At 51.7% G+C, this 25,033-nt stretch overlaps 1 protein-coding gene across 3 annotated transcripts; it reads right to left on the bottom strand.

The window, feature by feature from the left end:
- Positions 1-46: 46 nt before the first annotated feature.
- Positions 47-24,282, bottom strand: MERTK (MER proto-oncogene, tyrosine kinase). Of its 3 annotated transcripts, none has more exons than XM_080585826.1 (19): positions 23,540-24,282; positions 19,527-19,908; positions 18,932-19,032; positions 18,539-18,712; positions 16,238-16,324; positions 15,237-15,352; positions 11,679-11,862; positions 11,216-11,367; positions 7,711-7,861; positions 7,334-7,487; positions 5,854-5,939; positions 5,416-5,511; positions 5,009-5,089; positions 4,282-4,374; positions 4,034-4,152; positions 3,183-3,292; positions 2,678-2,837; positions 2,149-2,285; positions 47-611 (listed from the first exon to the last, which is right to left on the bottom strand). In XM_080585826.1, exons 1-19 carry the CDS (start codon positions 23,823-23,825, stop codon positions 122-124), a joined length of 3,159 nt encoding a protein of 1,052 aa, XP_080441952.1. In that variant the 5' UTR covers positions 23,826-24,282; the 3' UTR covers positions 47-121. The 3 variants fall into 3 exon arrangements, with proteins under 3 accessions (XP_080441952.1, XP_080441951.1, XP_080441953.1); XM_080585825.1 differs by having other exon boundaries at positions 7,711-7,864; positions 23,540-24,262; XM_080585827.1 differs by lacking the exon at positions 23,540-24,282 and having other exon boundaries at positions 7,711-7,864; positions 19,465-19,697.
- Between the last annotated feature and the right edge of the window lie 751 nt (positions 24,283-25,033).

The raw sequence follows: 25,033 nt of genomic DNA, 5'->3' as shown, positions 1-25,033 counted from the left end.
ACTTCAGCCCAAGAAGGGCCGGGCTCCCCCGTGAAAATAACGCAAGAAGAAATAAGACTGTTTATTAAAATATAATCTCTCTGTCCTTCTTTCTGAGCTCTGCTTTGTGCAGGTTTCCCGTTCACAGCAGCACTGCGGAGTCCTCAGAGCTATCGGCACACCGTGGCTCGGGCACGAGGGAGCTGCCGGCTGGCAAGGTGCTGGCCTGGGTCCACGCTGAGCCCTCGGGGGCCGCCCCGTGCGGCAGTAGTGGGACGTATGCATCCTCCGTAGGGCTGACCAGCTGCTCCTCGCCGGCGCCCTCGAGGACGTACCTCGACCCCCATTGTTCGCTGTCGTGGACATCCACGGCCACCAGGGCTGCCTCCACTTTGGAGCAGCAGGGCTCAGCAATGTCCCCAGGGTCCAAGTCAGAGTCCGCCTGGGGGAACCCCGAATCCTGGGTGGAGTCCGGGCTGTCCTCCGGCAGGCTGGTGTTGATGTAGATGACGTCCCTGGGCCCCTGCAGGGCGGGCAGGCTTTCCAGCAGCTTCTCCAGGTGGACTTTCAGCTGCGAGAACGTCGGCCGGTCAGCGGGGTCGGTTCTCCAGCATGCAGACATGATTTCATACCTGGAAATGGGGAGAGGGATGCAGCTATTGCAGAGGATGCAACCACTTGGCTATGGGATGTACGTGGGCTAATTCTCCCCGACAGCTGGAAACTGAGTAAGTGCTGAGCCACTTTGCACTAAAACAAAGCAAAAGCAGCTCCCCCACTTCGTGCAGCTGCCCGACATAGGGCAGTATCAGCCCAAACAGCTGCTACCAGCTGCTGAAGTCTCTCTCACTGCCTGACACACGGAGGCACAGCCCTGTGATCAGCCCAGTGCCATGGGGAACCGTGGTTTGTTGTGGGCCATGGGACGCACAAAATGCACCAAGCAGGATGCAGCTTGAGCCTCTGACAAGTGCACTCCATATGGGGCTGCGGGCCTGCGGCTGCTGCCTCAAAGGGGGGGGGGTTAGGGCTCGCTGTGCAGCTCCTTGCAGCTTTGCTAGCTTACAGTTTTGTTTTTGCAGCTCTTAGCCATGGGGAGTTCAAATGTTACAGCTGAAAATCTTGGGGACCAAAGGCCACATGGGCAGCTTCAGACAAAAACCCTCACCTCGCTGCTCAGGAATAACAGGTTTTGAGGTTTCCAACGGCCGTGTTTTCCCTCCCCAGATTCATACATTTTAGGCACTGTAAGGCCCCCAACTTCAGGGCATTTTGTGGGGCACAGAACAGCATCCCCTAGGCAAGACCTTCCAGTCAAAACATACTATCTTAAAAAAAATAGTAACAATAAAAAGTCTGATTCCTTCCTTCACCACAAACTGCAGAGGGCACTGCTGCCATCTCTGCAGGAGCTGGCGAGGTGACCTCTGGCACTTCCCACCCACCCCATGCAAACAGCCCAGCTCATCAGCCTTCTGTGTGACGCCCACGAACCCATTGCCTTCTTTTGGGGTATTTGTTAGGATTTGCCCTGGAGTTAAGATGGTTTTCCATTCCTGGGTCATACTCTGCTCTCCTCTGGGACCTGGCTCTTATTAGACACGTCAAAAGTCAGGAGATTAGGAAAATATCAAAGGTTCTGAGCTTTTTGTTTATGTCATACTTTCATTTAAAATTTGACCCACACCATTATCCTGGCCAGCTGTCTTCTAAGAGGAAACCTGTGTGTGTGTTCTTGCACATTCCCTGACTATCAATCCCACAAGGAAGGAAAGGTTAAATCCACATCATTTCAACTTAAAATTCAGTCTTTAATAACTTGTGTTTCTGGGGACTGTCAGAGAATCAAGGGGGTGAGCTGGGAGGTGATTCCTGGCAACAAAAAGCAGGTCTTCTGCAGGTGGGAACACAGGCAGACAGAGCAGTCTCCAGTTGCGCTGTCAGATACGGCTTTGTGGGCTCTCAGCCAAATTCAGGGCTGAGCCACAAATGCACAAGTAATTGTTATGCCTTTAAAGAAAGGACGTCAGCAACTGAGAACCACAGAGAACAAGGAGCAACACCCCACAGAAACAAAATCAGCCAAGGATGAGCAGTGCACAGGTAGTTTGGAGCTAGACAGGGCAAACAGGCCATGCTGCAGCCCTGACACAGCAGCGTAATACTCACAGCTCATCTAAGCAGTCCTCGGGCTTTTTCAGCCGCTGTCCGTGGAAGAGATACTCATAGATCTCGTGGTTCTGGACTCCTGGGTACGGAGTCATCCCTCGGGTCGCTATCTCCCACATGGTAACGCCAAATGCCCACTGTGAGAACAAAGGGAAAGCATGCTAAAAGGACATTTCCAGGAGGAATGAATGAGTCTTTTCATGGGGAAAGGTCACTTCCTAGCATCCACTGGACTCTCGCACAATGCTAATGGTTGTATCTCCAGTCCTGCCTTCCCCAAAATTGGAAATAATAAGCAATGCCATAGAACAGGCGAGTGGCCCACTCAATAAACTTATTCCAGGATGCTGGGCAGGCAATGAAAGGTCAGCACAGCTTGTTACTGACAACCTCACGCTCCCCTGGCTTTTGCACTTGCAAGGTACAAGAACAACCACAACAAAGTGCCACAAGCATGGAAGACTCAACCCACGGATCAGCCTCCAGCTCTTGACTCCTGCTTTCTGGCCGCCCAGCCGTGTGTACCTACCACGTCACTCTTGGTGGTGTAGACGCGGTCTGCCAGAGACTCTATTGCAATCCACTTCACTGGCATTTTTGCTATTCGGCCCTGACGGTAGTAATCGCCACTGTAAATCTTCTTGGACAAGCCAAAGTCTGCCACGCACACTGTCATGTCGTCCCGTAGCCTGCCAGGTGGAAACAGGGTCAGAAAGGCCTGGAGAGGTACAGTTCGCATTACTGACAGACACGCAAAAACTGATGCACATGTCTCCTGCAGGCTGGCCCTTGAAACACATTGTATGCGACTGCCTCTCACTTCTACAGCTCAAAAAAAGACAAGAAAGAAAAGTTTGATGCACCAAATTCTGAACTAGAAACCTGAGATTGATCTCCTTGCCTGTGCCTCTCAAAACTGAGGGAGGTTTTACTTAAGGAAACCCAAGCTGCATGCTCATTCGTAGTGCTACAGAGCCACAGGGCTTCCACTGATATTCACCCTGCCAGGCCAAAACAGAAGAAAGCAAACTCACATGCAGTTCCGAGCTGCCAAATCCCTGTGGAGAAACTGCCGACTGCTCAGGTACTCCATCCCCAGGGCGATATCCACCATGAACTTCAGCAGCATCTGCAGGGGCACGAACTGGGAAGGGAGGATGTGGGTTAGATGGCCCGAGTGCTTTGGGAAGCATGTATGGTCTGACCTGAAATAACTCCACTGGCCATAAGAGCCCATCCTGGCAAACCACATATCTCTGTGGTTTGCTGTAGCACTGTAGTTTACCCTTCACACCTCTGCTTCCTCCTTTCACATCTCTTGAATGCAGCCTGCTATCCCACTAGCTGCCTTAATGTCATGTATTTTTGACTAGAAAGCAGCTCTGCAGAAAAGGACCCTGGGGTCCTGGTGTGGAGCAAGCTGACCACGACTCAGCCATGAACCTTTGCGCTGATGAAGGCCAACCTCATAGCCAGCTGCATTAGCCAGAGTGCAGCCAGCAGGTCAGGAGAAGATACTCTTCCCCTTTATTTGGCACTGGTGAGGCCACATCTGGATACCGTGTCCCAGTTGGGGCTCCTCAGTATAAGAAAGATACTGATATGTTGGAGCAAGTCCTGAGGAGACATCTAAGGTGGGGCTGGATAAGATGGTGGACAAGGAGAAGCTGGGATAGTTGGGCTTGTTCAGCCTGGAGAGGGAAGGCAAAAATCCCACAGGCTTTTGTGGAGCCATATCCCACCACCACACCTGACAAGGCAGGAAGCATGACTACAATCAAGTCCTCTCGATGTTCTCCAAAAGCTAAGGCAGGTTTTGCCTCCTGTTCCCAAGTCATCCCTAGCTCCTGCAGGCACAGAGCCCTCTGCTCCCTACACTCATTACCTGTGGGGCCATCTCCAGCCGGGAGCGAAGCAGGAAGCTGTGCAGGTCGCCATATTTCATGAACGGGAGAATCACCATGGGCTTGGGGACCTGCAGGGAGCTCAGCTCGATGCACACACCTGGAAAACGCAGACAGTTTGCACAGCCCCACTGGCAAAGGCACCACAGTGTCCTGCAGACACATGGGACCTTAGCTCCCCAGTCCCGCTCCCCAGCCCAGCCGGAGGGCGGGCAGTGGCAGCCCGTACCTAGCAGCTTGATGACATTGGGATGGTCAAAGTCCTTCATGCACGCTGCTTCACTGAGGAACTCTTCGATCTCTCTTTGGGAAAAGTTATCCACTGGGAAGCGGAGAAAAAAGAGGAAGTGTAAAACCCTGAGAGCTTTAACACTTTAATCACTGCTGCCACATCTCTTCACAGCACAGTGCCTGCAGGGGTGAGGGCGAAGGGACCGACAGTATGACAGAGACAGGCTGGGGAGACCTCACATCAGAGGCTCACACCAGCATTGGGTTATTCAGCACATGCAAGCAAGGAACAGCCCTGTGCCATCTGTGCAGTAGCACCAGGCCCAGGGTGGACGGAGACTGCAGCATGAGAGCATGAGGAAAGGTTAGATTTGTTTGGGGGTCCCAAAAAGCCAGGGATCTCTTATCTGGATGGAGACAAGTACTGTCACCTCCCAGTTCTTCAAGGCAAACTTGGAAGTAAGATGAGCATCCCTTCCCAGCAAGGCTTTGGGTGGAAATCAGCAGAGATCACAGCCTTGGTCACTGTTTGGAAAAGGGTCTGAGACAACCCACATCCTGTTCCCCACATCTCACCATGCTTTCCCTTCTGCTGCCCAGCTTCCACCCAACAGACCACCTGCCCCAGTTCAGTCTCTCTGCATCTGGCACCAGGAGCTGTGGTTAGAGCGCCAGCACCCACTCGGATGAACAACACCAAGGTCTGCAAGGTTGGGGCAACTTACTCTTCATGGTCTTGACAGCCACCTTCTGCGGGGTGCCTTCGGGCTGGCTGAGACGTCCCTCCATCACCGATCCGAACTCCCCTGCACCGTCAGAAAGAAGCAAGCACTTTATCCACATCCTGAAGCTCCACCAGTTGGGACATCCCTATCTCCTCAAAAATCGGAAATGCTCTAAGATAGAGACCTTGTCCCCGAAAGGCAGAGGGGGAAGACTTGCTTCTCATCAGTGGCAGAACAAGGACAGGAATGGAGGGGTCCAAATTCCCAGCCCGACGCGTGGTCATCTTGACCCACCATCTCCTCCACATCCCCTGGGGCCAGGCGATGGCATGAGCAGCAGCGGCAGCCCCTGCCTCATCAGTCCGGGTGTGTGTCCATCCCCAGCCCCCAGCAGCACCATTGCTCACCTTCTCCCAGGACCTTCCCCAGACTGAGAGCATTTCTGTCAATGACGACATCCTGCAGCTTCTGCTGGAGCTCGTTGCTGACACCCAGGCTGCCCACTGTGAGAGAGAGGAACAGGAGCTCAGGTCATCTCCCACACACACCTCAGCCGTGAGCTAACCATTTACAACATCACGGTGTTGCATGGTACAAACAGAGGGACATGGCCAAGGGCCAGGATTTTGTAGCTTGGTACCAAAGGAGCTTCCCCCGATACCCGTGGGCCATCCAGCTAGAGACAGAGCATCAACGTTTCACAGAGCACCAGGTGAGAGTGCCCAGCTTGGCAGACACATGAAAAACCAAAATAATCAAGCCCCAAGCTGGATGCACACATTCACTGCTGGCTTGCCCTGCTGCTGCCCCTCATCTCCTCGCAGAGGGATAAAGAGAATGCTCACATGTTAGTTCAACAGCTCTCCGACAGTAGGACTTCTTCGCCGTGTAACTCACCACCAGCTCTGAGTCATTTCTGCTGAAGGCATTCCTGGCGGGACAGAAAGAGAGTGTGCTAGGCCACTTCAGCTGGTTTTCCTCTGTTCAAGGAACTGCAGCTGCAGGTATGGGTGACCACAGAGCTACCCATAATATCAGCAGCAAAGGAGGAAATGTACATTTGCTCTAATCTTTTTCATTTCCCTCTCACTGGATCAGTGCCATTGCCTACAACATCCGATCAAAACAGCCACTTGATAAACAAGGCTGATCTACAAAGGACTGAGTCACAGAGGTATTTGGGGGAGGAAATGGAATACTCATTTCCTAGTCAGACAGCAGTCTGGGCTGGTAGGAGTACGGTGCCCAGACCCACTGCTTCCTAAATCGATCCCTTCTCTTGTGTGATACGTGTCGATGCTCCAGCTCTGCATTAGCACGTGGCCACCACGACCCTTTAGCCAAAAAGAAACCATGGGAGCTGTACACCACAGCCCTGAAACGATGGTAGGCATGTTGTTGGGAGGTGCCATGCAACCTCTCTGGAGCAGGGCCATGCAGAGATTCAGCTCTGGGAAATGAGAACACAAAAGGCTCCACGGAGCTAGCACTGCAAGGACAGAGAGGTTCCCATAATGTTACACCAGTTAGAAAAAAGATTCTTACACACAGCCATTTTCCAGACTAGGATTAGGGTGATGCTGTGGGAGACCAAAGTAGATGTGGTTCCCTAAGCAGCTCAACAAACTCCCTTGCTGAAATGATGCTCTTCCAAAGGAGCTAATTTTATCATATTTCTGTTTGGCAGCAGACATCCAAATGACAGCGATTGTAAGAAAAGCTGCTAACACTACAGTTATTTAACACAAATAATACGACAGGGCAATTAAATGCCACTTAGAAAGTCACAAGGGTGGGTGAGTAGCACTGGCTTATTGTTGTAGATAACAGTCCTTTGTCCACATTACTAAAAACGTCACTTAGTGCAGTCCAGCAGCAGGCTCTCTGCTCGGGGACGCTGGTGTTGCATTTAGCCTTTGGACCAAGATAAGTTTAGTGTGTGATGAGGCAGGAGGGGTTTCTCCAGGTCACAGGACACAGGATATTATACAACTCTGTTCTCTTACCACTGTGTCAAAATGCCAAGGCCAACCCCTATACTAGGCTGCACAAGTTCACTTCCTTTTAAAAATAGGAATAGCGAGCGAAAGGTGAACTGCTGGACTGAGGAAGGGAGGGGAAGTACTGTTGCTGCAGTAAAAATACACTTGGTCCCTCACCCTGGCATAAAACATGCCACTTGGGGGAACAACGCCAGTGCTGGAAGCAGAAGCCTTCTGGATCCAGTGGGGGCTGCTGGCAAAGCTCCCCTGCCAGGCCCTGCCCCGTGTGCCTGTGACCAGCCCAGCTCAGAGCACCACCACCACTGCTCTCCCTTCGGCTTACCCGTATTTGGTCTCCATGCATCTTTTCTGAATGACCACGGACAAGCAGAGGATCAGCCCGACAGCAATTGTCCCGCAGATGAAGCCCAGGGCTATGATAAAGGAGTCTGCATTCCCAGAGGCTGGAGTCGACGAGGGAGCTGAGGTTATTAACCCTAAGGAAACATCCCATTAACAGAGCTGGCGAAGGAGTCAGACTGCAGAGGTCATTTCCGAAGGCCCAGTAAAACCCCAGGGGTTACACAGGAGAGGAGGGTGCAAGGACTGCAGTGGCACATGGGGAGCAAGGCTCTCCTGGCTACCAAAGCATGCCCAAGGCTCCCATGCCATCTTCTACCCACACCCGGGCCACACATGCAGAGACAGGCGTTCCCTTACCGCTGTCAGGGATGAAGACCTCCACCGGGCTGCTGAAGGGCCCCACTCCCCCCTTGGTGACGGCAGCCACACGCACGGAGCACGTGGCGTTGGTGGCCACCACGGGCAGGAGGGCCACGCTGCTGTTCTGCTGGGCTTCAGAGGAGATGTTCTGCTGGAGGAGAGAGAAGACAAGCCTGGGCTGGGGCAGACGGCAGCCCATCCCCACCAGCTGGGCATGGCAGGAGTGAAACCCAGCGATTTACTGAGAATTGTCCCCTCCTTAAAGTCCTGCATTGCTTTGCTTCTAAAAGCCCAGAGGAAATGGAGCATAAACAGCAAGTTATTTATGGAGAATAATAGCCCTGAAAGGACCGGATGAGATCTGGAAAGGAGCTGTGCGGTGTTTCCCGCCTCAGCCTTGTGCCTCTGTTGCTCTTTGCTTGTCAACAGCAGCGGGACCAGCAGATCAAGCCAGAAAAAGGCACGAAAGCCATCTTGCAAGGGAGGAGGAAAGGTATTGCACGCTCTGGGGTCTGAAACACCTCTCTCCCAGAGCCTTCTCCTTTCGACACGTTGTCAATTCAGTTCCCTGCTTCTAAATGCCAACCTGCATTCCTACAGTGCAAGGAACAACATCTTCCCCGTGCCCGTCATGCAGCGCGGGGGGTCTGACACAGGAGGGGACAGCGCGGGCTCTGTGCTGGTCAGTGCCGAGAGCCTCCACGCTGGCAGAGCTTCAGTGTTTGCCAGCGGCAGCGACACAACGCCGCCACTCCTTCACACGCACCTCTCTGCTGGCTCTTGGCTTTGGCATTAAAGCACCCTGCTGCAGAGAGTAGCTCTTAGGGCAGGTATTTTCTGACTGTGGGTTTGCACCAAGCTAATAGGATTTCCAGCTCTAACAGCATCTTTCCTTGCCTGGTAACATCACAGAAGTTGGTGCGTTTCGTGACACAGGCTTTTTTCCTTGATAAAAACCCAAGCGATCCCCTTCCCTGCAAATTCCCTGTTGTTTCCCAATCTTGTGACTCAGCCAAGCGGCTGAGAAAGTGCCTGTTTCTGCTCCTCGCGAACCGCCAGCTGCCAAACAACTGCCCTGTGATGTGCAAAACATCTGGCGGGCTGCTGTGCGCCGCAGAGCCTGGCTCCGAGCTGCTGCCCAACCTCACGTTGCCTGGCAAAAACAGCAGCAGAGGTGGGCAAGGAGGAGGAAATCAGAACTGCCCAGAGGGAATCAATTCCTGTTCTCAGTCATAAAGAAGCCACGGAAATGGATATGAAATGTGCACAAGCATTAGGCAGAGCTCCACAGGCTCTCGCAGAAGGCGCTGCCCTGAGGAACACGCACGATCAGACCAGGACTGGACTGATGCACGCTCCCACACTCCTCTTTTCCAACCACTTGCTTTAACAGCATCCTTCGGTGGAAATCCACACAAGATCACTTCCCTGCCACCAGCCCAAAAAGGCACAGGGATCCCTTAATATCTCAGGCAGCTCTGCTGTGTCATTTGAGGACAGCATCGAGCAGATATCAAACAGACTGTGGAGAACATGAGCGCATTTTCAATGCAGACAGCAATTCCGGCAGGACAGAACTGCCAAATTTAATGATTTTTATGAGTCTTGTGGTAGTTGAGGAATTTCTTCACGTCCCAGCTCCTGGAAGCGTGGGTCAAACAAGAATTGCTGGTTTAAGAATAAAATAAGAGCTTTTTGAAGTTTTTAATACCGTTTTTAAACTGGTTGTGGAGCAAAAGAGGCCTGCAGGTGGCCCTGCTGACACAGCAATACAGAATCCCACTGCATTTATTGTGCCAGGATTTTTTAATGATCATTATTCTGGGGGAATTCTGACCTGAGAAGGGCAGGCATTATTGCTTCGCTTGTGTACAAAAACGTACAGGAGGACAAAAGAAGTAGGGAGTATCTGGCATTTAGTATCTAGCCTGTCCAGGGTGGAAATGCAGGGGATTTATTTCTGGAAAATAAGAACTTTGCCATTTGACAGCAAGCACATTGCTCTTGTACTTCAGTTTGTTTGTCCGTTGGCTCCAGCAGACAGACCACAGCAGCTCGGGAGCCAACCCAGAGGTGCTCTGGAGAGAGGATGTGGGGCCACCACCATTCCCATGCCTCTTAATTCTGCAACAGCCCTTATAAAAACAAGTGCTGGCCCCTGCTTTTGGCTGTCTGCCTCCAGATGCTTGTACAGGCATTTTTGCCTTCCAGAAAACCTATAAGCTGATGAAACAAATCAGCAACAAACACAACTGCACCCTTTGGTCTGCAAAGCCAAGGTCATCTAGAAAATACCTCCCTTGCAGAGCTACCTCCCTTCTGAACTTACTCCACAGCAGACGGGATTTTCAAGCCTCCTGAAAGCCAGCATGAATGAGAACACTGATTAACCAGGGACCTAAGCAGAAATTTCACTGCCTAAGCATTTGAATTGGAAATTTTATCTATATAAAAAAAAAAAGGCTCCCAGGGCTTAAAGGGCAAGTCTTGTTTTTTACTTACTGCTTGAGAGATGACAAATGTGTCAGCATTTTTTTTCCATGCCAGTCACAAGACCATAATATTGCTTCCCTGACTTCATTCGGTCTGGATCTATACATGCTCTTTTTCAGAAACATAAAAGGAGAACAGAAAATGCAGCATCTTACAAAAAAAGAGCGTGAGTCACTCTTTCCACACAGGCTTTAGGTCTTCAGTGCCTCTCTGTGCTTTCAGCCTGGGACAGAGGGAGACCAAACCACAGTGCAGAGGCGATGGCTGGGTACTTCCATGCAATTATCCAAAGGCTCCCCAGCCACAAGCAGAGCCTGGATGGGATGCTGTCTCCCATCTCCAGTGCTGCTTTGCCCAAAGATTTGCTGCGAAGCAAAACCCTTTGCTGCTAAGATGTCCCAAAGCCTGGGAAAGGCAAGCAAGGCTGTGCCAAGTAACTTCACACACTTACGGACAGGCCCCCTGCCCCAAAATGTTCCTCAAGCTAAAAAGCTCAGTGCCTTCTTGCACTGAGTTTGCAGAAGAGTTAATGCATGGAATAAATCCCATCTGAGTAAGGAATGACTCAAAATTCAGGGAGCAAATTCTCCCAAACACCTTACGATTGACTCCATTGCTAAAAGCACCAAGAGATGCTGCCAACTCCCCTACTGGCACTCCAAAGATCATACCAAAGGTTTTTGTCACCAGGAGCATCTCCCTTCTATTTCAAAGCAGATTCTGACTGTCACCAAGGAGCCAAGGTGGACAAGCCACATCTCCTTTAGGCAGACCTGCTTCTTCCCAATATTAAAGACATGGGACATCACCATGAGTTACACACCTCATTAGCATGCACCAGAGAGACCACTTGTATATAAGAAGCACAGGTGAAAGTGCAAGACAATAGACAAATGGGCTCAGAAAGAACATACAGAAGCACCAAGAACAAATGAGACAACCTTGCTTGATGCCTGCTGGGATTTTTTCTGTGCTTCAAATCTTCTTCCCTATTCCCCTGGTGACTTACCAACCCCTTGGAGTCCTGCCAGCTGTGCCAGATGCGATAGCCCTGCAGTTCCCCATGTATCCTCTCCAGGGGTGGCTTCACCCATCGGATCTCCAGGAGTGAGCTGGATTCATTGAATGACACTGTGACGTTCAGTGGCGGGGTTGTAGGAGCTGCAGAAATCAAAGAGAAAGAAAGTGAGAGGACCAGGTGGATGTGTGCAGCCCCCGGGGACACAGTAGGCAGACTGAAAATAAGCTGAACTAGGTAGCATGCAGTATTTCCAACAGCTTTTAGTATTTCCAGCAGGTGATTGATCATCCATGGGTAAACTTCCTTTCTCCAGTCAAGAGAGTCAGGATGCCACAACCCGTAAGCAACCATCCACTCTGAACCAGCACCTCCTCCAGATGGTCCTGCACAAAGCACAGCAGCACGCCTTAGGCAGGGAAACCCTTCTCAGTGCTAGCAACTCATTTCCTACCTCCTTCCGTGGTACTGGCAGTTATCCAGGGGCTAAATGCCGACCAGCCAACTTCATTCTTGCAGGAAACACTAATGTTATAGTCTGCCATGGGCCACAGCTGCTGGATGTGATACACGTGGGGAGGCACCGAGGTGTTGAAGAGCAGAAGTGAGACATTGCTTCGTGGAACAGCTTCCTTGACCTTAATTGAAAAATCAGTCCAGAAACAAGGATTAGTCAGCAACAACCTGCAGGGTGAGACACACAGCGGGATTTTACATCTGTAAACAGGATCTAGAGCCCTGCTTCTCTCTCTCTCTCTTTCTCTTCCATCAAAACAACACCAAGGCCTCATTCTTGGATGCTGTCTCATCTCCACCGAGTGGAAAGCTGACAGCAGGCCATTCACAGAACCCAGGACTAGGACTAGGACTAGGTCTGAAACGCATGTGGGAAAGAAAGAGCTGCAGCAGGGCCATGGCAGAGATGTGTGAAGCTGTAGAGAGGGGAGGAAGGGATGATTTGCTATTTCTTGTGACTGGAAGCAAAAGGAGCACCCAGTAAAATTACCAGGCAGCAAATCTCAAACAAACGAAAGTCCTTTTTCATGCAGCACATCATTATAGCACAGAACTTATCGTCATCAGATGTTGTGGGAGGCAAGAGTATAAACTGCCTCAGAGGAGCATTAGACAAATTGATGAGGCACCGGGCTGCCGAGGGTATTAAGGATGAAGGTCTAGATGCAATATGTGGCTGAGGAAGGCTCTAAAGGCTCTCTCCCTTTGGGGACCTCACTTTATTAGCACAGACGTCCCTCTCATGAAACCCTCCAGAAGAACTAAATTGCAGACCTCATTAAACTCCATCATTACATGTAACAGAGTGGATGAACTCAACGCTTTAAAAACAAATCATGATTTTTAAATGAAGGGGAACTGTTTTTCACAACGTATCAGGGCTGAAGAAACTCCCTGAAGGGCTGGCACGAGCGCCTTGCCGCTGCCCACAGGGCCCATGCAGCTCTCTGGAAAGCGTCTCGTTTTGTGCCAGGACCTGCGTGCAGTGCAGCCGGCAGTGCCGCAGACCATAACGGGGCTGATCCGACCCCAGACATGAGGCTGGGACACCAAGCTCCGGCTCCAATGAGGCGTGAGAGCCACCCGCTTGCTCAGCGCTGCCTCTTCTGTTTTGCTTTCTACACGCATCAGCAAAGTTCTGGGAACACAGCAAGCACCACGACAGCAGCTTGGGCTGGGACAGTGGACAAAAAGAGGAAAGAACAGGAACAACACGAGCGAGGCTAGCTCAGAAGACAACCCAAGGCAGGATGTGTTTCAGCATGAACCAGGAATGGAAAGTCATACACTCCTTCCAGAAGTCTCCATGCGTACTTTGGGGGTGGCAAGAGACCTGCCTTTGTGCTTGAGGAACAACACCAGGTAGCTCAGTGTGTGCAAGACGGTCTTAGCATCGACAGTGGATGCATTTTCCAGCAAAAATGAAACAGCTTCAGCTTCATAAAGCTCAGAAGGCCCCCAAGCTGTCACTAAATTGATTTGATGGAGGTGAGCTGCCATCAGACAAACGTGCAAGCAGCTGCTGAGAACACCCCTGAGACCGGCTGTTCTTCTGAGCACCAAACCCAGATCCACTATCTCAATCCTATACCTGTCTTCTGGAGAGAATCTGCCAGACTAAAGCATTTTTAAAAAAACATGCTTCTTACAAACTTAACTTGAACTTGCCGGGTGTGATACCAACAGCTTCCATTTTAAGCACCAGCATGCTCAAAAATGAGTTACATGGTCAGCGGGCCACACCATTCAACCTAGGGGATTATCAAAGGGGACAGGAGCAAAAAGGCTTAGTCACAACTGTGTTTTTGCCAGATATCATGTCTTGTTTTCCAATTTGAAAGGCTATTTCCTAATGACAGACCATGAACATTAAGTCATAGGAAATTCCTTGGCTCTCCACCCCGCTTCCTGAGCTCCGTTAGGAACGCAGCAGTAGACACGGTGCTAATATTAGCTCAAGTACCTTTCCCCTCTGTAACTCCTTTCACTTTTACCTGCCTTCAAACATCCTCTCTCTCCTGGGAGGTCAGAGAAGATGTCACACAGAAATGGGGGAGATGGCTGAGAGGAAACAGTCTGTCCTCCAGCTCTTTCCACCACAGAGCCTTTCGCCCAGGCATGGGCGCTAGCAGAGCTCTGACTTGCAGGAGGATATCTGCGGGTTACAGGAGGGCATCAGCCCAGCTTGGAGCTGGAGCTCCGCTGTCACCACTGCCACCCAGACTTCAGGGCGTTTTCTCTTCCTACCAGTAAGAGTTCACATGATATATTTAAACCACACAACTTTTTATGTCCTGCAAGGGATAAGACCTTCGAGGTAAGAACCTAGGGTTTGCTCTGACATGGAAGTTAATGAATACAGAGGGTTTGTAAATGCCAAAATTTTGGCTGTCACAATATGCTGAATTCACTCTTTGTAGGGTCTCTCCTAGCAGTGACCACTCCTCATCCCAGAGCAGACTGTATGTTATCTGAACCAGAGTACAGAGTAGTCATTATAAAAAGCACATCCACAAGAAAGCAAGCAATGGGCTTGGACCGTGAAACCCAGCAATGTCAAAGAGAGGGAGCAGGCAGAAATTGTTTGCAGGGTTTCATGACAGCTATGAAGATGGCTTTCTCTGACTTGTCCAGGAGTCAGACAGCCCCTCAGCTCCTTCCCAGGACTCACAAGGTGTCAGGAGTGGAGAGCTGAGAGAAGCTTCCATCTCCGAGACCCAGCATGAAGGCCACCTGTGGGGGAAGCATTGATCAGGAGGTAAAAGCAGGGACAAGTATGTGCTAGCAGCAATTCAAGATGCACTAATTCTCCCAAAGAGCTACTTAGAGCAGCTCTGGGCATCTCTCCGTGAAGAGACATGACAACCTGGCTGTCTCGACTGAGAGATATAAAAACTCAATTTAGAGGTTCCCGTTTCCCTCTTCAATCATCTTTTCTATGTATTTCAAGTGAGATGAACTTCTGCCCTAATGACTCACGACTTGAGGACCAGTATTTGCATCCTGTTCCCTTTGCCCACCCAAACAGCTGTCTGGGTGGTGGCACCCAGCACGGTACCTTCCTCCTTCGGCTTCTCTGCAGGACCCCTTTCACCGACCTTCCTCCCTTCTTCCGCAGCGGGCAGAGCAAAGCTGCACTTTGTGAGCAGCCCACACCAGGCCCGCAGCTGGTCTGCAGCAGCTCCTGTAAAGCCTCCTGTCCCCCGCAGCAGTGCTCCAGCTGCCCCAGATCCCAACACCTGGGGACTCTGCTCGCTCCTCAGCTCTGACTTCTTGACTTCATGCAACCACAAACTCCCTGGCTTCCCGGACTGCAGGGCACCGGTGAGACAACATGACAGCTTCCCCTTTCAAGCCCACTGTGAAAGTCCTGCTCAATTTGCCCAAACTGATGCCCTGGTCAAATCTGTGTGGTTCATGCCAAACAACACTGATTTCCAACTGCCTTTGGGCATCTGCATGAGGAGGGTTGCGGAGGCAAGGGCCACACACTTACCTGGACACTGCAGCTGCTCAAGGCAGAGAATGCATCGAAGCCCGGCACCCAGGAGATCACGATACCGTGGGCCATTCTATTTAGGACATGAACGCTGGTGGGTGCAGATGGCATTCCTGCAAGGAAAAGCCGAGTCCAGTCAGCTCTTAAACCTGCCCACCCTTGAGCTGGAGAACTACAGGATGTTCAGCCTACCCTGGTTAGTAGGGGCATACAGTGCGGGGGGGGTGTTAGGCAAGCATTGGAGGGCACACGGCCTGAGGAAGGCTTGTGCGAAAGCACGACAACCCGCACACCTGGTACAAGCCCTGTAGGTTCATGCCCTTGCACAGACATGGCGCGTCAGGCTTCCCCAGGCAGCTCCTGGGGCTCAGTTCAACTGTGCAAGAAATCCAGGAACTGCCCTGGGCACCCCTACAGCTGCAGCCATATCCTGAACCAGTGTACCATGGATATTTTAGACCACTGGGCAGGGAAGCAGAAGTCATTTGCAGGACTGTTTTGACCATATTCTATATTTGTGTGCTGAAAGAGCACCCTGGGTTGCTTAGAGGCAATGACATATTTTGGGGAACACCTTCCTTGCACTGCTGGAGTGGGTCCCATCAAGAATGTCGAGAATTTCCATCATTTCCTATGGAAAATTGTGAGCACCGCCCTGGTTGTGAAGGAAGGAAAAGAGCGATACAGCCCTTCCGAAACCTACCCTGGGTTTGACAGTTCTGCTTTCAAATGTGCTTTTTGGTGCTTCCTCCCATGGCTGCGATACTGGGACTAGGCTTAGTCCAAATGACGAAGCAGCACTGGATGACCGTGCTACTACGTGCATCCTGCTTGATTTTAAATATAGTTTTCAAAGAGGGAAAAATAAATATGGGAAACCTAACAATACCACCTTCAGTTTCTGTAGAATGACTGCTAGGAAGGGTGGAGATCAGGACAGCTCCTGCTTGTAGAGATCTGTACTCAACAGGTAAAGCTAGAGCCATGTTCCCACTTACCTTTCACATTGACCTGCCCTGGGTTCGAAGCAGTCAGCCCTTTACTGTTGTGAGCCTCACAACTGAACAGTGCCGTTTCATTGAGACCTGCAGGGGAAAAAACGAGAACCTGTTGACTGCACCTTCACAAAATGCCCAAATCACACCAATTCTCCACCTGCTGCTCACAGAAGACCATTGCGGCTTCCTCTGTCTTACTGTTGCTTGCTTTTTTTTTTTTTTTTTCCCGCACCACAAAAGACCTCTTCTTTCCCATCTCTCTTTCTCAACGCTCCCTAACATGGCCCTTCTGCGCTGGCAGCTGGCTGGCCATGGATGACCTGCACTGGTGCAGCTTACCCACCTTCCTCACCGCAAGCGTGTGCATGCAGTCAGTGCAAGCTGCGCACACAGGACAGGACTGTACGTTTTGACGGCACCGTTGCACAACCTCCTGAGTAAGCACTTGCTTTGTGTTCAAAAAGGGAAAGGCAGAAAGCAGAAGAGCCCACCACCACAGTTTGAATCAGATGACCTATTGCTTTTCAAAGATTGCTCAAATCTCCCAGCTGGTAGTGGAAAAAGACCGCTTTTGGGGGCCACTGGAAATACCCAAATGCAGACTGCTGCTGGTTTCCCCTGGGCTGTTAGCACAGCCTGTGAGAGATGGCCCCAGCAAGCAACAGTGGCTCTGGATTTTTGTCTCATGCAAAGGATGTTACTGCAGGCAAAGGGCTGTCCATTGCGGGCAGGTGGTGGCACATGTGCCAGGGAGAACATCACCTGCTGCCTTCCCAAAAAGAGGTTCAAGTTGTGCACAGCATTCCCAGCAGTTTTAATTCAGCTTGGCAGCCTGCAGAGATCTACTTTAAAGTGCACAGTAGAGTTATCTGCCTCGGCAGTTCATTCACCTGAGTGTACAGCAGTTTGTTGGGAGGTCAGCTGCAAAGAGGGGAGAGTGTGGCTGTCCCTGGATGGAAATGGGGTCAGGGAACGGTGTACCAGCCAGTTCCACTGTATTAACATGTCCTGCTGATGTCTGGGTAATGTCCAAGCCTTGCTTTTACAGCCTTCTCCTCTCCAGTGGAAGGAAAACAAACTTCTGTAGTTGTACAACTCAAATAAACCCAACTAACCCAGGCCCGCAGAGTAATCAAGGAGCTTTGGACACCAAATCTAGTAGCGCCAGGACACAATCCTGTACCAAAAGCCTGGTAATCGATATTTTAAAACCATCCTTACCAGGGAGGAATTTAGTGAAATGCCTTTCCACCACTGCAGCATGAGGGGCTCTCGCTGCAGTGTCCTGGACTTGTCAAGCATCTACTCACACCTGAAGCAGTCCCCTTCTGTGTGAGGGCTTCTGGACATGGAGGGAATTGTCCAAATAACCCAATCCAGCATGTGCCAACCGGATGCAAGAACATCCAACAGGAATGAGTCACTTCTTCCAGCTTTCACTGCCTTTTAAAGCATGTGTTTGGATGCCAAGACAAGTCATTTACAGTCTAGTGGCCTCCTGCATGTGAGCAAATCAAGAAGAAGCCCTTCCTCTCTTTTGCCTCTGCAGCAAAACCACTCTGGGTTTTATGTTACATGGAGGATTTTTCTCCCTATGCTCCACCAGGTTGGCAGGGAGATGTGATGCAGGGGCAAACTTCAGGTCTTCCAGAGACATTAAAAGGGGATGACCAGTAAAACAGCCTGTGCAAGCAGCAGTGTGCTGGTTGATGTGGCCACAGGCTACAAGAAAAATCTGCTTCTTGCTTTGGAAAGAGAATTTGAGTGCCCTGCCTCTTCCCAGGAAAAAAGTCTCCGGCAGCAGCCAGAAGGGGTGGCATGAGAGCATGCTCCTTATGAACTGCAGGGCTCTAAATGAAATTCAAGGATGTAGGTCCCCAAAGAGATGCCTAAGAGCCAAGCTGTGCGGGCAGCAAAGCTACCCAGCACCCACAGAAATGCTCTCTGAGGTCACTACACATACTTTTTACCACACGCTTCCCTGCCACTACTCTGACTGACAAATTGTGCATCTGCTCCCCCTGGAACAGGTCCCCTCGTGTGCCATCACAGCCCCACAGCACTGACTCAGTGCTCGGTGACACATGATTGCAGCCTTCCAGCCCAGCATCAGCAACGTGCAGTGCCAAACAAAAACAAGGCAGGGTGGCAGTGCATGGGAACACCTCCCCTGCCTACCAGGAGCTGTGAGGCCAAGGTGATGGGCTGTAAGACTGCACGAGACATGCTTCTGCCCTTCCCTCCCTCGCAGCCACACACAGGCATCCCAGCTTGCCATGGCAAGGATGCTGCTGGGCTCACCTGGCACCATCAGGACTGATGGGGAGATGTGGGGCTTCTCGTTGACCTGAACATTGTTGCGGAACCAGTAGATCTCCACAGGCTCTGGTGGGCCCACAGCTTGGCATGTGAGGTTGAAGGGACTGTTCTTGGTGACATTCAGCTTCTCAGGCTGCCGAATGAAGTGAGGGAGCCCTGCACAGACACAAGCAGAAACACAAGAAATTCAGCAAGCTCAGCAGCACAGCTCCAACAACAACCCCACACTGTCCCACCTGGGGCTGCCCCTTCCCATCCAGGACTCCCCATTTCTGGTGGGCAGATGGCAGCTCTCAGCTCCCAGGAGCTGCCTCTCAGCCAGGGCTCAGGGCTCTCACACCTCCAGCACTTCTGGCCCATCTGCCTCCAGCTCACCTTCCAGCTGCACCAAGATGGGGTCTGACACAATCTCCATGCCAGAGATGTTGAGCTTGCAGACGTAGGAGCCATTATCTGAGCGCTGAGCAGCACGGATGCTACAAGAGACAAGGGAGAGGTTCTGAGGGCTCTGACGGGCAGACCTGCCTTGCACACCGCTTCCACTGAGGACACAGAGGGGCTAGATGTGGGTTTAAATCAATACCAACTACCCCACAGAAGACAGAGGGGGATTAAATCAGTACCAACTACCCCACAGCACACACTTAACACATGCTGGGTTTGCAAAGCCTGGCTTTGGGGGCTAAGGAAAGCCAGAATGAAGATTAACTCTGCTGCTGGCTGCTCTGTTGGCACGGCCTTTAATACAGATGGGTTTTCATGGGCAGGATGGGCAGACCTCTCCCAGCAAGGTGTCACAGTCTGCCCTGGGTACTCAGTGACAGCAAACTTTAGCCCTCCCACACCCAAACACCGCCACCCATTCCCAGTTCCAGTCCCAAGCCCCTGATAGCTGTGGGGCACCCTACCTCTTCTCAAGAGCCACGCTGACATCCCTCCTCCCCATCTGCGGGAGGATGGCTCCGGTTACCTGAAGGTGGAGGTCATGGCCACCTCATCCTCGTCGGAGATCTCGAAGTGGCTGGTGGCAATGCGGTCCAGTATGTACAGTTCCCTCCCATCCTTCCACAAGGAAATGCCAGGGGCATCTGGCCGGAGCAGCGACTGAGGTACTTTGATGGAGCAATTAAATGTGACATCCTTGTGCTCATTAATCACGATGTGTCCCACCGTGGGGTTAAATTTAATCTGTCCCAGGGAGCTGGCTGAAGGCTCCTCCCAGGCCTGCTTTGTGCCCTGGTGAGGCCGGTGACTAACGGCGAGGCTTCGCTTGGGGCGGTGGGACTCTGCCAACGGGGCTGCCGCCGAGAGTGACGGATACGGCCTTTGGCCTCCCTTTCCACCAGCATCATCTACAAGAGACCTCAGTTTTGTTACCACCAGCCAGTAACCCTCCTAAAAATGCCCCCCACATCCAAAACCCTGCAGGGAGTCCCTGCTTTCATTAATAATTAAAGGTAGTTCATTTACAAATGCTCCAAACATTCACCATCTCCAAGAGAGCTCTTCTAGAAGCTCCAGGGAGGAAATGGAGCTGGGGGCTGTTCCAAGACTGAACACATACAAGCAGCACCTCCAAAAACACCTTTAACCAAACCAGAGAGACCCAAGCTAAAGGAAGTGCTGGGCTCCTTCTCTTTTAGCAGGGGAGAGGCAGGAGCCGTTTGTGCTGAATTGCACCCTCAGGACTGGAACATAAAAGGAACCATGGGCAGGAGGAATCTGGAACTCAGATTCAAAAAAACCCCTTCAGGGGCCTCATCTCAGGCATTTCCAGCTGGGAAAGAGTCCCCACAGGAGATTTGTTTGATTTTAGGCTCTCTGTTCCCTTCCCAGCACAGGGTGAGCTCGGCCGCAGGGGGACAGAGCCTGGCGGACCGGGTGACATGCGGGGCAAACGCGGTGCTCTGGGCAATCTTGCTGCGACCACCCTGTGCATCCATAGCTGCCCCGGACCAGGGAGGCTTCTGTGAGTCAGTCACGAATGCCACTGCTGAGAACTGGCCTCGCTGAGCTGCTTTGGTACGGAAAATAACTGCAGGCCAACAACGACATGCCTTCAGATGGTGTGTAGGAGCTGGCTGCTGTTTAGCGTTGTTCTCCTGCAGACTACCGTCTTCCAGACATTTTTCCCAAGAGAAGGCTATTTACCAGATCTTTCTGTGGGCTTCTCCTCCCCACCTACAAATCACTTAACACACAAAGTCCTTGAACTGCGTTCTCCTCCTCCCTCCTCACACAACCCACACCAGCCACAACCAAGAGCAGCCCCATGTAAAGCAATTCCCCCAAAACAAAAATATATATTTTCAACAGAGAAGATCTAGAGAATATACCACAAGCAGGTGCTTTTACAACACTCCTTCTGATTTTCTTGGGGATTTTGCAGGCATTCAGAAATCCCAAGCGGACTGCTGCTTTTAGCAAGGAAGGGCATTGTGCCAGACAGGAATTCCATCTCAATTAATTTGCCTCTTCAAAAAAAAAACCCCTCACAATTTAAAAAATAACATTGCAGGTAGAAAGTATGATCTTTTTATTTAACCCGAGTTCAGCTGAGTTTGTTTTGAGGCAGGTCTCAGTCCTGAAACATCAGACAACTCCGGGTTTTAAAGATACGTCATTACTATCGTGAGTAACGGAGCATGAGCCCAGTGTACTTTACTCAGAGCCAAGAAACACAACCTAATTTTGGGGCTGGATATATTCCTTCGCTAAATTGCTCACTATTTTTAACCCTCAAGAAATAGTACTTCTAGCTAGAAACTTGAGAAGAGTTTTAAAGTTTGCCTGGTTGTAAAGGGAAAGAGAAAGCCTCTCCCTGGTTAACACACAAAACAATGGGTTTCCCTTTCAGGAAAAAAAAAAAAAAAAGACCCTAAGCTTTCCAAACTTGCTTCCTAATCTCCACCATCGCAACACAAACAAAGTCCATGTGACTGCAGCTAAACGCAGCCTACCGCGATTTACTCACAGCATCCAGGTGACTGGCTTTGCGAGGGCCAGATAGCCCCGCAAACATTTTCCAAGAGCAAACAAACAAGCAAGCGACCCACAAAACCCTCCCTGTCTCCTGGCAGAGGTTAGCCAGGCCAGAGGCATTTGCTTCCTGACATGATCCAAGCGAGCAGAATTTCAGATTGCTGAATGAAGGGAAAGCAGGCGCCGAATTGAACTGGCAGCATTCGCGCTGCGTCTCAGGGCTTTTCTGTGCTCCCTGGGGCCAGTTTCTGGCCAGCTCTCCCCACACAGCTTCACGTTAAGGACAAACTTCAAAAAGCAGAGGGGATCTTAGCCTCAATTTCGGTACTGATTAAGTGGAAAGAGGTATTTGCTGGCCCACGAATTAAATACTTTCCACTTTGACTCATGCTGGCAACAGGAATTCATCAAACCAAGGGCTCCCTTTTGAGCACCCCCCCATCCCCAGCTGTTTGGGGTGTGGATATCTTTGCAGTGTCCTCCAAGGGATTTGCCCTGCCTGACAGGGCACTTCTCACCCGCGTCCAGAGCGATTTGCTCAGGCTGGCCCTAAAAGCCAGAGTCCAGGAGCTGGAGGCGGGCATGCGTGGGTGCCCACCATGCTGGAGCAACTCCATCACTTACCACAGCATGGCCCGAGGGAAAAGCTGGCATGGAAAAAAATCCACTTGCAAGCACAATGCTGCTCGCTTGACATACCTGGATTGGAAGCAAAACTAAGTGCTAGCAACACCACAGTACACTGCGCAGCCCAAACCCTAGCACCAGAATAACCAAGCCTGATGACCAAGCCTGATGACCAAGCAGGTGTCAGGGGAATAATGATGTTCAGCATCCAGCCAGCAGGTCCCATGTGCCTTCTCTGTTACTAGCCAGGAGAAGGGCGTTTTAACAAGAAAGTCTGTCTGTTATTAGATGCAAGATACTTTATTACAGAAGAAAACAATAAACAGGGAGTCTCACACCCCACGAGTGAATCAATAAGTTGCCCTTCTGTGGTCCCAGTATGGAACGTATTAGAAAACCCACAGGTCTGCCAAAAAACATTGTACATCTGTAGCCCTGGATTTCCCATTACTGGAAATAGTTCACCTGATGACAACAGCTTTCTGCTCAGGCACTTGTTGAAGTGAATCGTCACATTCAGACAGTGTGGGAGCCTGACCCGAGGAGGGGTGAAGAGTGTCTGCCCGCAGGGTCTCCTACCTCCAACCCACCCATTGAGGCTGTCAGGAGTGAATTTCCCCTGGGGACACACCTGACTGCCAAAGAGATTCTGGGGCTCACACACCTTCTGTATTCATTCATACAGCCCAGGATTTCTGCTTAAATCCAAAACCAGCAGTGAGTTCACTGCACTGCAGATGCTTGCAGCTCCAGCCAAGACTGTTAACTCTCCCCTGCCCAAAGCACACTCTGGCATTACTGCTGCTCCTGCCAGGAACCACATCTTCACATCGATCCACGACCATCCAGCAACCCTCAGGGTGGGCTACAGACCCCCAACAGCTCCAGCTGCAGCAAAGTGTGGGGCAGCCCTGCTTATGGCTGCTTTGCTTTTAAGCCCCCAGATTACCTCTGGTTGTTTGCCCTGCTTTTTCCAAGTAACCAAGCACGAGCAGCAGCAAAGCACTGCAAAGACCGTGCAGGTGCCACGAACCACGATGCTTCAGAGTGATTTTTGGCAGCATCACCCCGCAACCAGCCCACAGCCACCGGGACAGACCCCAGCCCCACCGAGGTACCGCAGCACCCACTGCTAGCCAGGGCCCAGCACACCGGGGGGCAAACCCGGTTCTCTCTCCACATGCATCCCCCAGAAAGAGCCAGGTGCTCGCTGCCCCCCCGCAGAGGGTCTGACAGTGCTGTGCTCGCAGCGACACCCCCACCGGGCCGCCCGAAGCCCCCCGTCCCCATCCCCAGCGCCGGGGGGGTGCAGCCGCTGCCCCGCAGCCCCTCCACCGCGCACGGTCCCCCCTGCCCTCGGCACCCCGGACTCACCGGCCCCGCAGCGCAGCGCCCAGAGCAGCGCCCAGAGCAGCGCCCGGCGCCCGCCACCCATCCCGGCACGTCCACCCGCACCGTGCTGCGCCCGGCCCGGCCCGGCACGGCTCGGCACGGCTCCGCTCGGCACGGCTCGGCACGGCACAGCACGGCACGGCTCGGCTCCGCTCGGCACGGCTCCGCTCGGCACGGCTCGGCACGGCTCGGCTCCGCTCGGCACGGCTCCGCTCGGCACGGCACGGCACGGCACGCCTCCCGCGTCGGCACGGGGCGGGGAGAGCATCGGGACGGCGCGTCCCGCAGTGGGACGCGGGCCTCGGCTTTCAGACGTAGGGGTTGGTTTTGGGGTGGCCCTGCGTGGAGCCAGGAGTGGGACTCGATGATCCCTGTGGGTCTAAGATGCTGAGCGCAACCATTGCTGCTCACGACATGATTTTGCCCTCCCGTTGTCCATGGAGGGACAACTCCTTTATGCCTGGGGACTGGTTGTGTCTGCAGGAAGGTATTAGGGCTGCGCAGGCATGTTCTGAGGAGCAGCTCTTTTCTTCCCACGCTCCTCGTCCCGCAGAGCCCCACACCAGCAGGCCGGGACATCGCTACGGGGGGAAAAGGCACGGACCTGGGCTGCAGCGAGGGAAGAGCACAGGGTGGTGAGCGCAGTGCAGTGGCTGCCATCCGTTCTTTATTTTCTTGAACCAGAACAGCAGGGCAAGAGGGGACAGAGAATGAAAGGAAAAAAAAAAAAAAAAAAAAAAGGAAGAAAAAAAAAGAGAAAACGGGAAAAAAAAAGCCAAATGAAACCAATGTGTGACACAAACCATTTAGTGATTTAGTATAAGGAGCAAAGCAGAACATGACTCCTGATAGCACTGGAAGGAAATGAGGAGTTTCTTTCTGTGTATTCAGAAGAGCCTCCTGTTCCTTTGGGGGTTGTGATGGGTCAGGTGCAGAGGGTGACAAGAAGACACACAGGTAGTCTAACATGAAATTCATCTCTCATCTGGCCTGTGTAATTTCCTCATGTGGCCATCCTGACCTGCACACTGGCCATGCTTGAGGGGGTTGAGACCAAGCTACACTGAGGCCATCAGTATTTCATCCACCACAAACCCGAAGGGGCTGGGACCTGGGGAAGGGGCAACCAGCCTGACTTCGGTATATTTCACTGCTGAAACCCTTCTGCTCTCTGCCCATAAAATTTGTTGAAACTACAGCACAAGTGTAACTTTTCTTTCTGGCAACCTACTGTAGTCTTCTCAAAGCCTTCCAGGAGAATAAAGTTCCAAAAAGAGATGTGATTTTTTTTCAGTTACCACTAGGTAAGCATCAGTGCACCATGGAAACAGACGCGTGGCAAGAAGACAGCTCTGTGGTGAAGATGCTCGTTTCTCTTAGTGAGTAACTCATAATGAGAGCTGGGGAGGGCAGTGCTTTTCTCAGGCTGTTAGAGAAAAAAAGAAACACATGGAATCCAGTCTGAAATCTTTTCCA

This window comes from Anser brachyrhynchus (genome assembly GCF_964034855.1).
Source record: "Anser brachyrhynchus genome assembly, chromosome: 3".
In the NCBI taxonomy this organism is placed as follows: domain Eukaryota; kingdom Metazoa; phylum Chordata; class Aves; order Anseriformes; family Anatidae; genus Anser; species Anser brachyrhynchus.
Note: the sequence above shows the minus strand (reverse complement) of the source record. Positions and strands in the feature narration are given on the sequence as shown.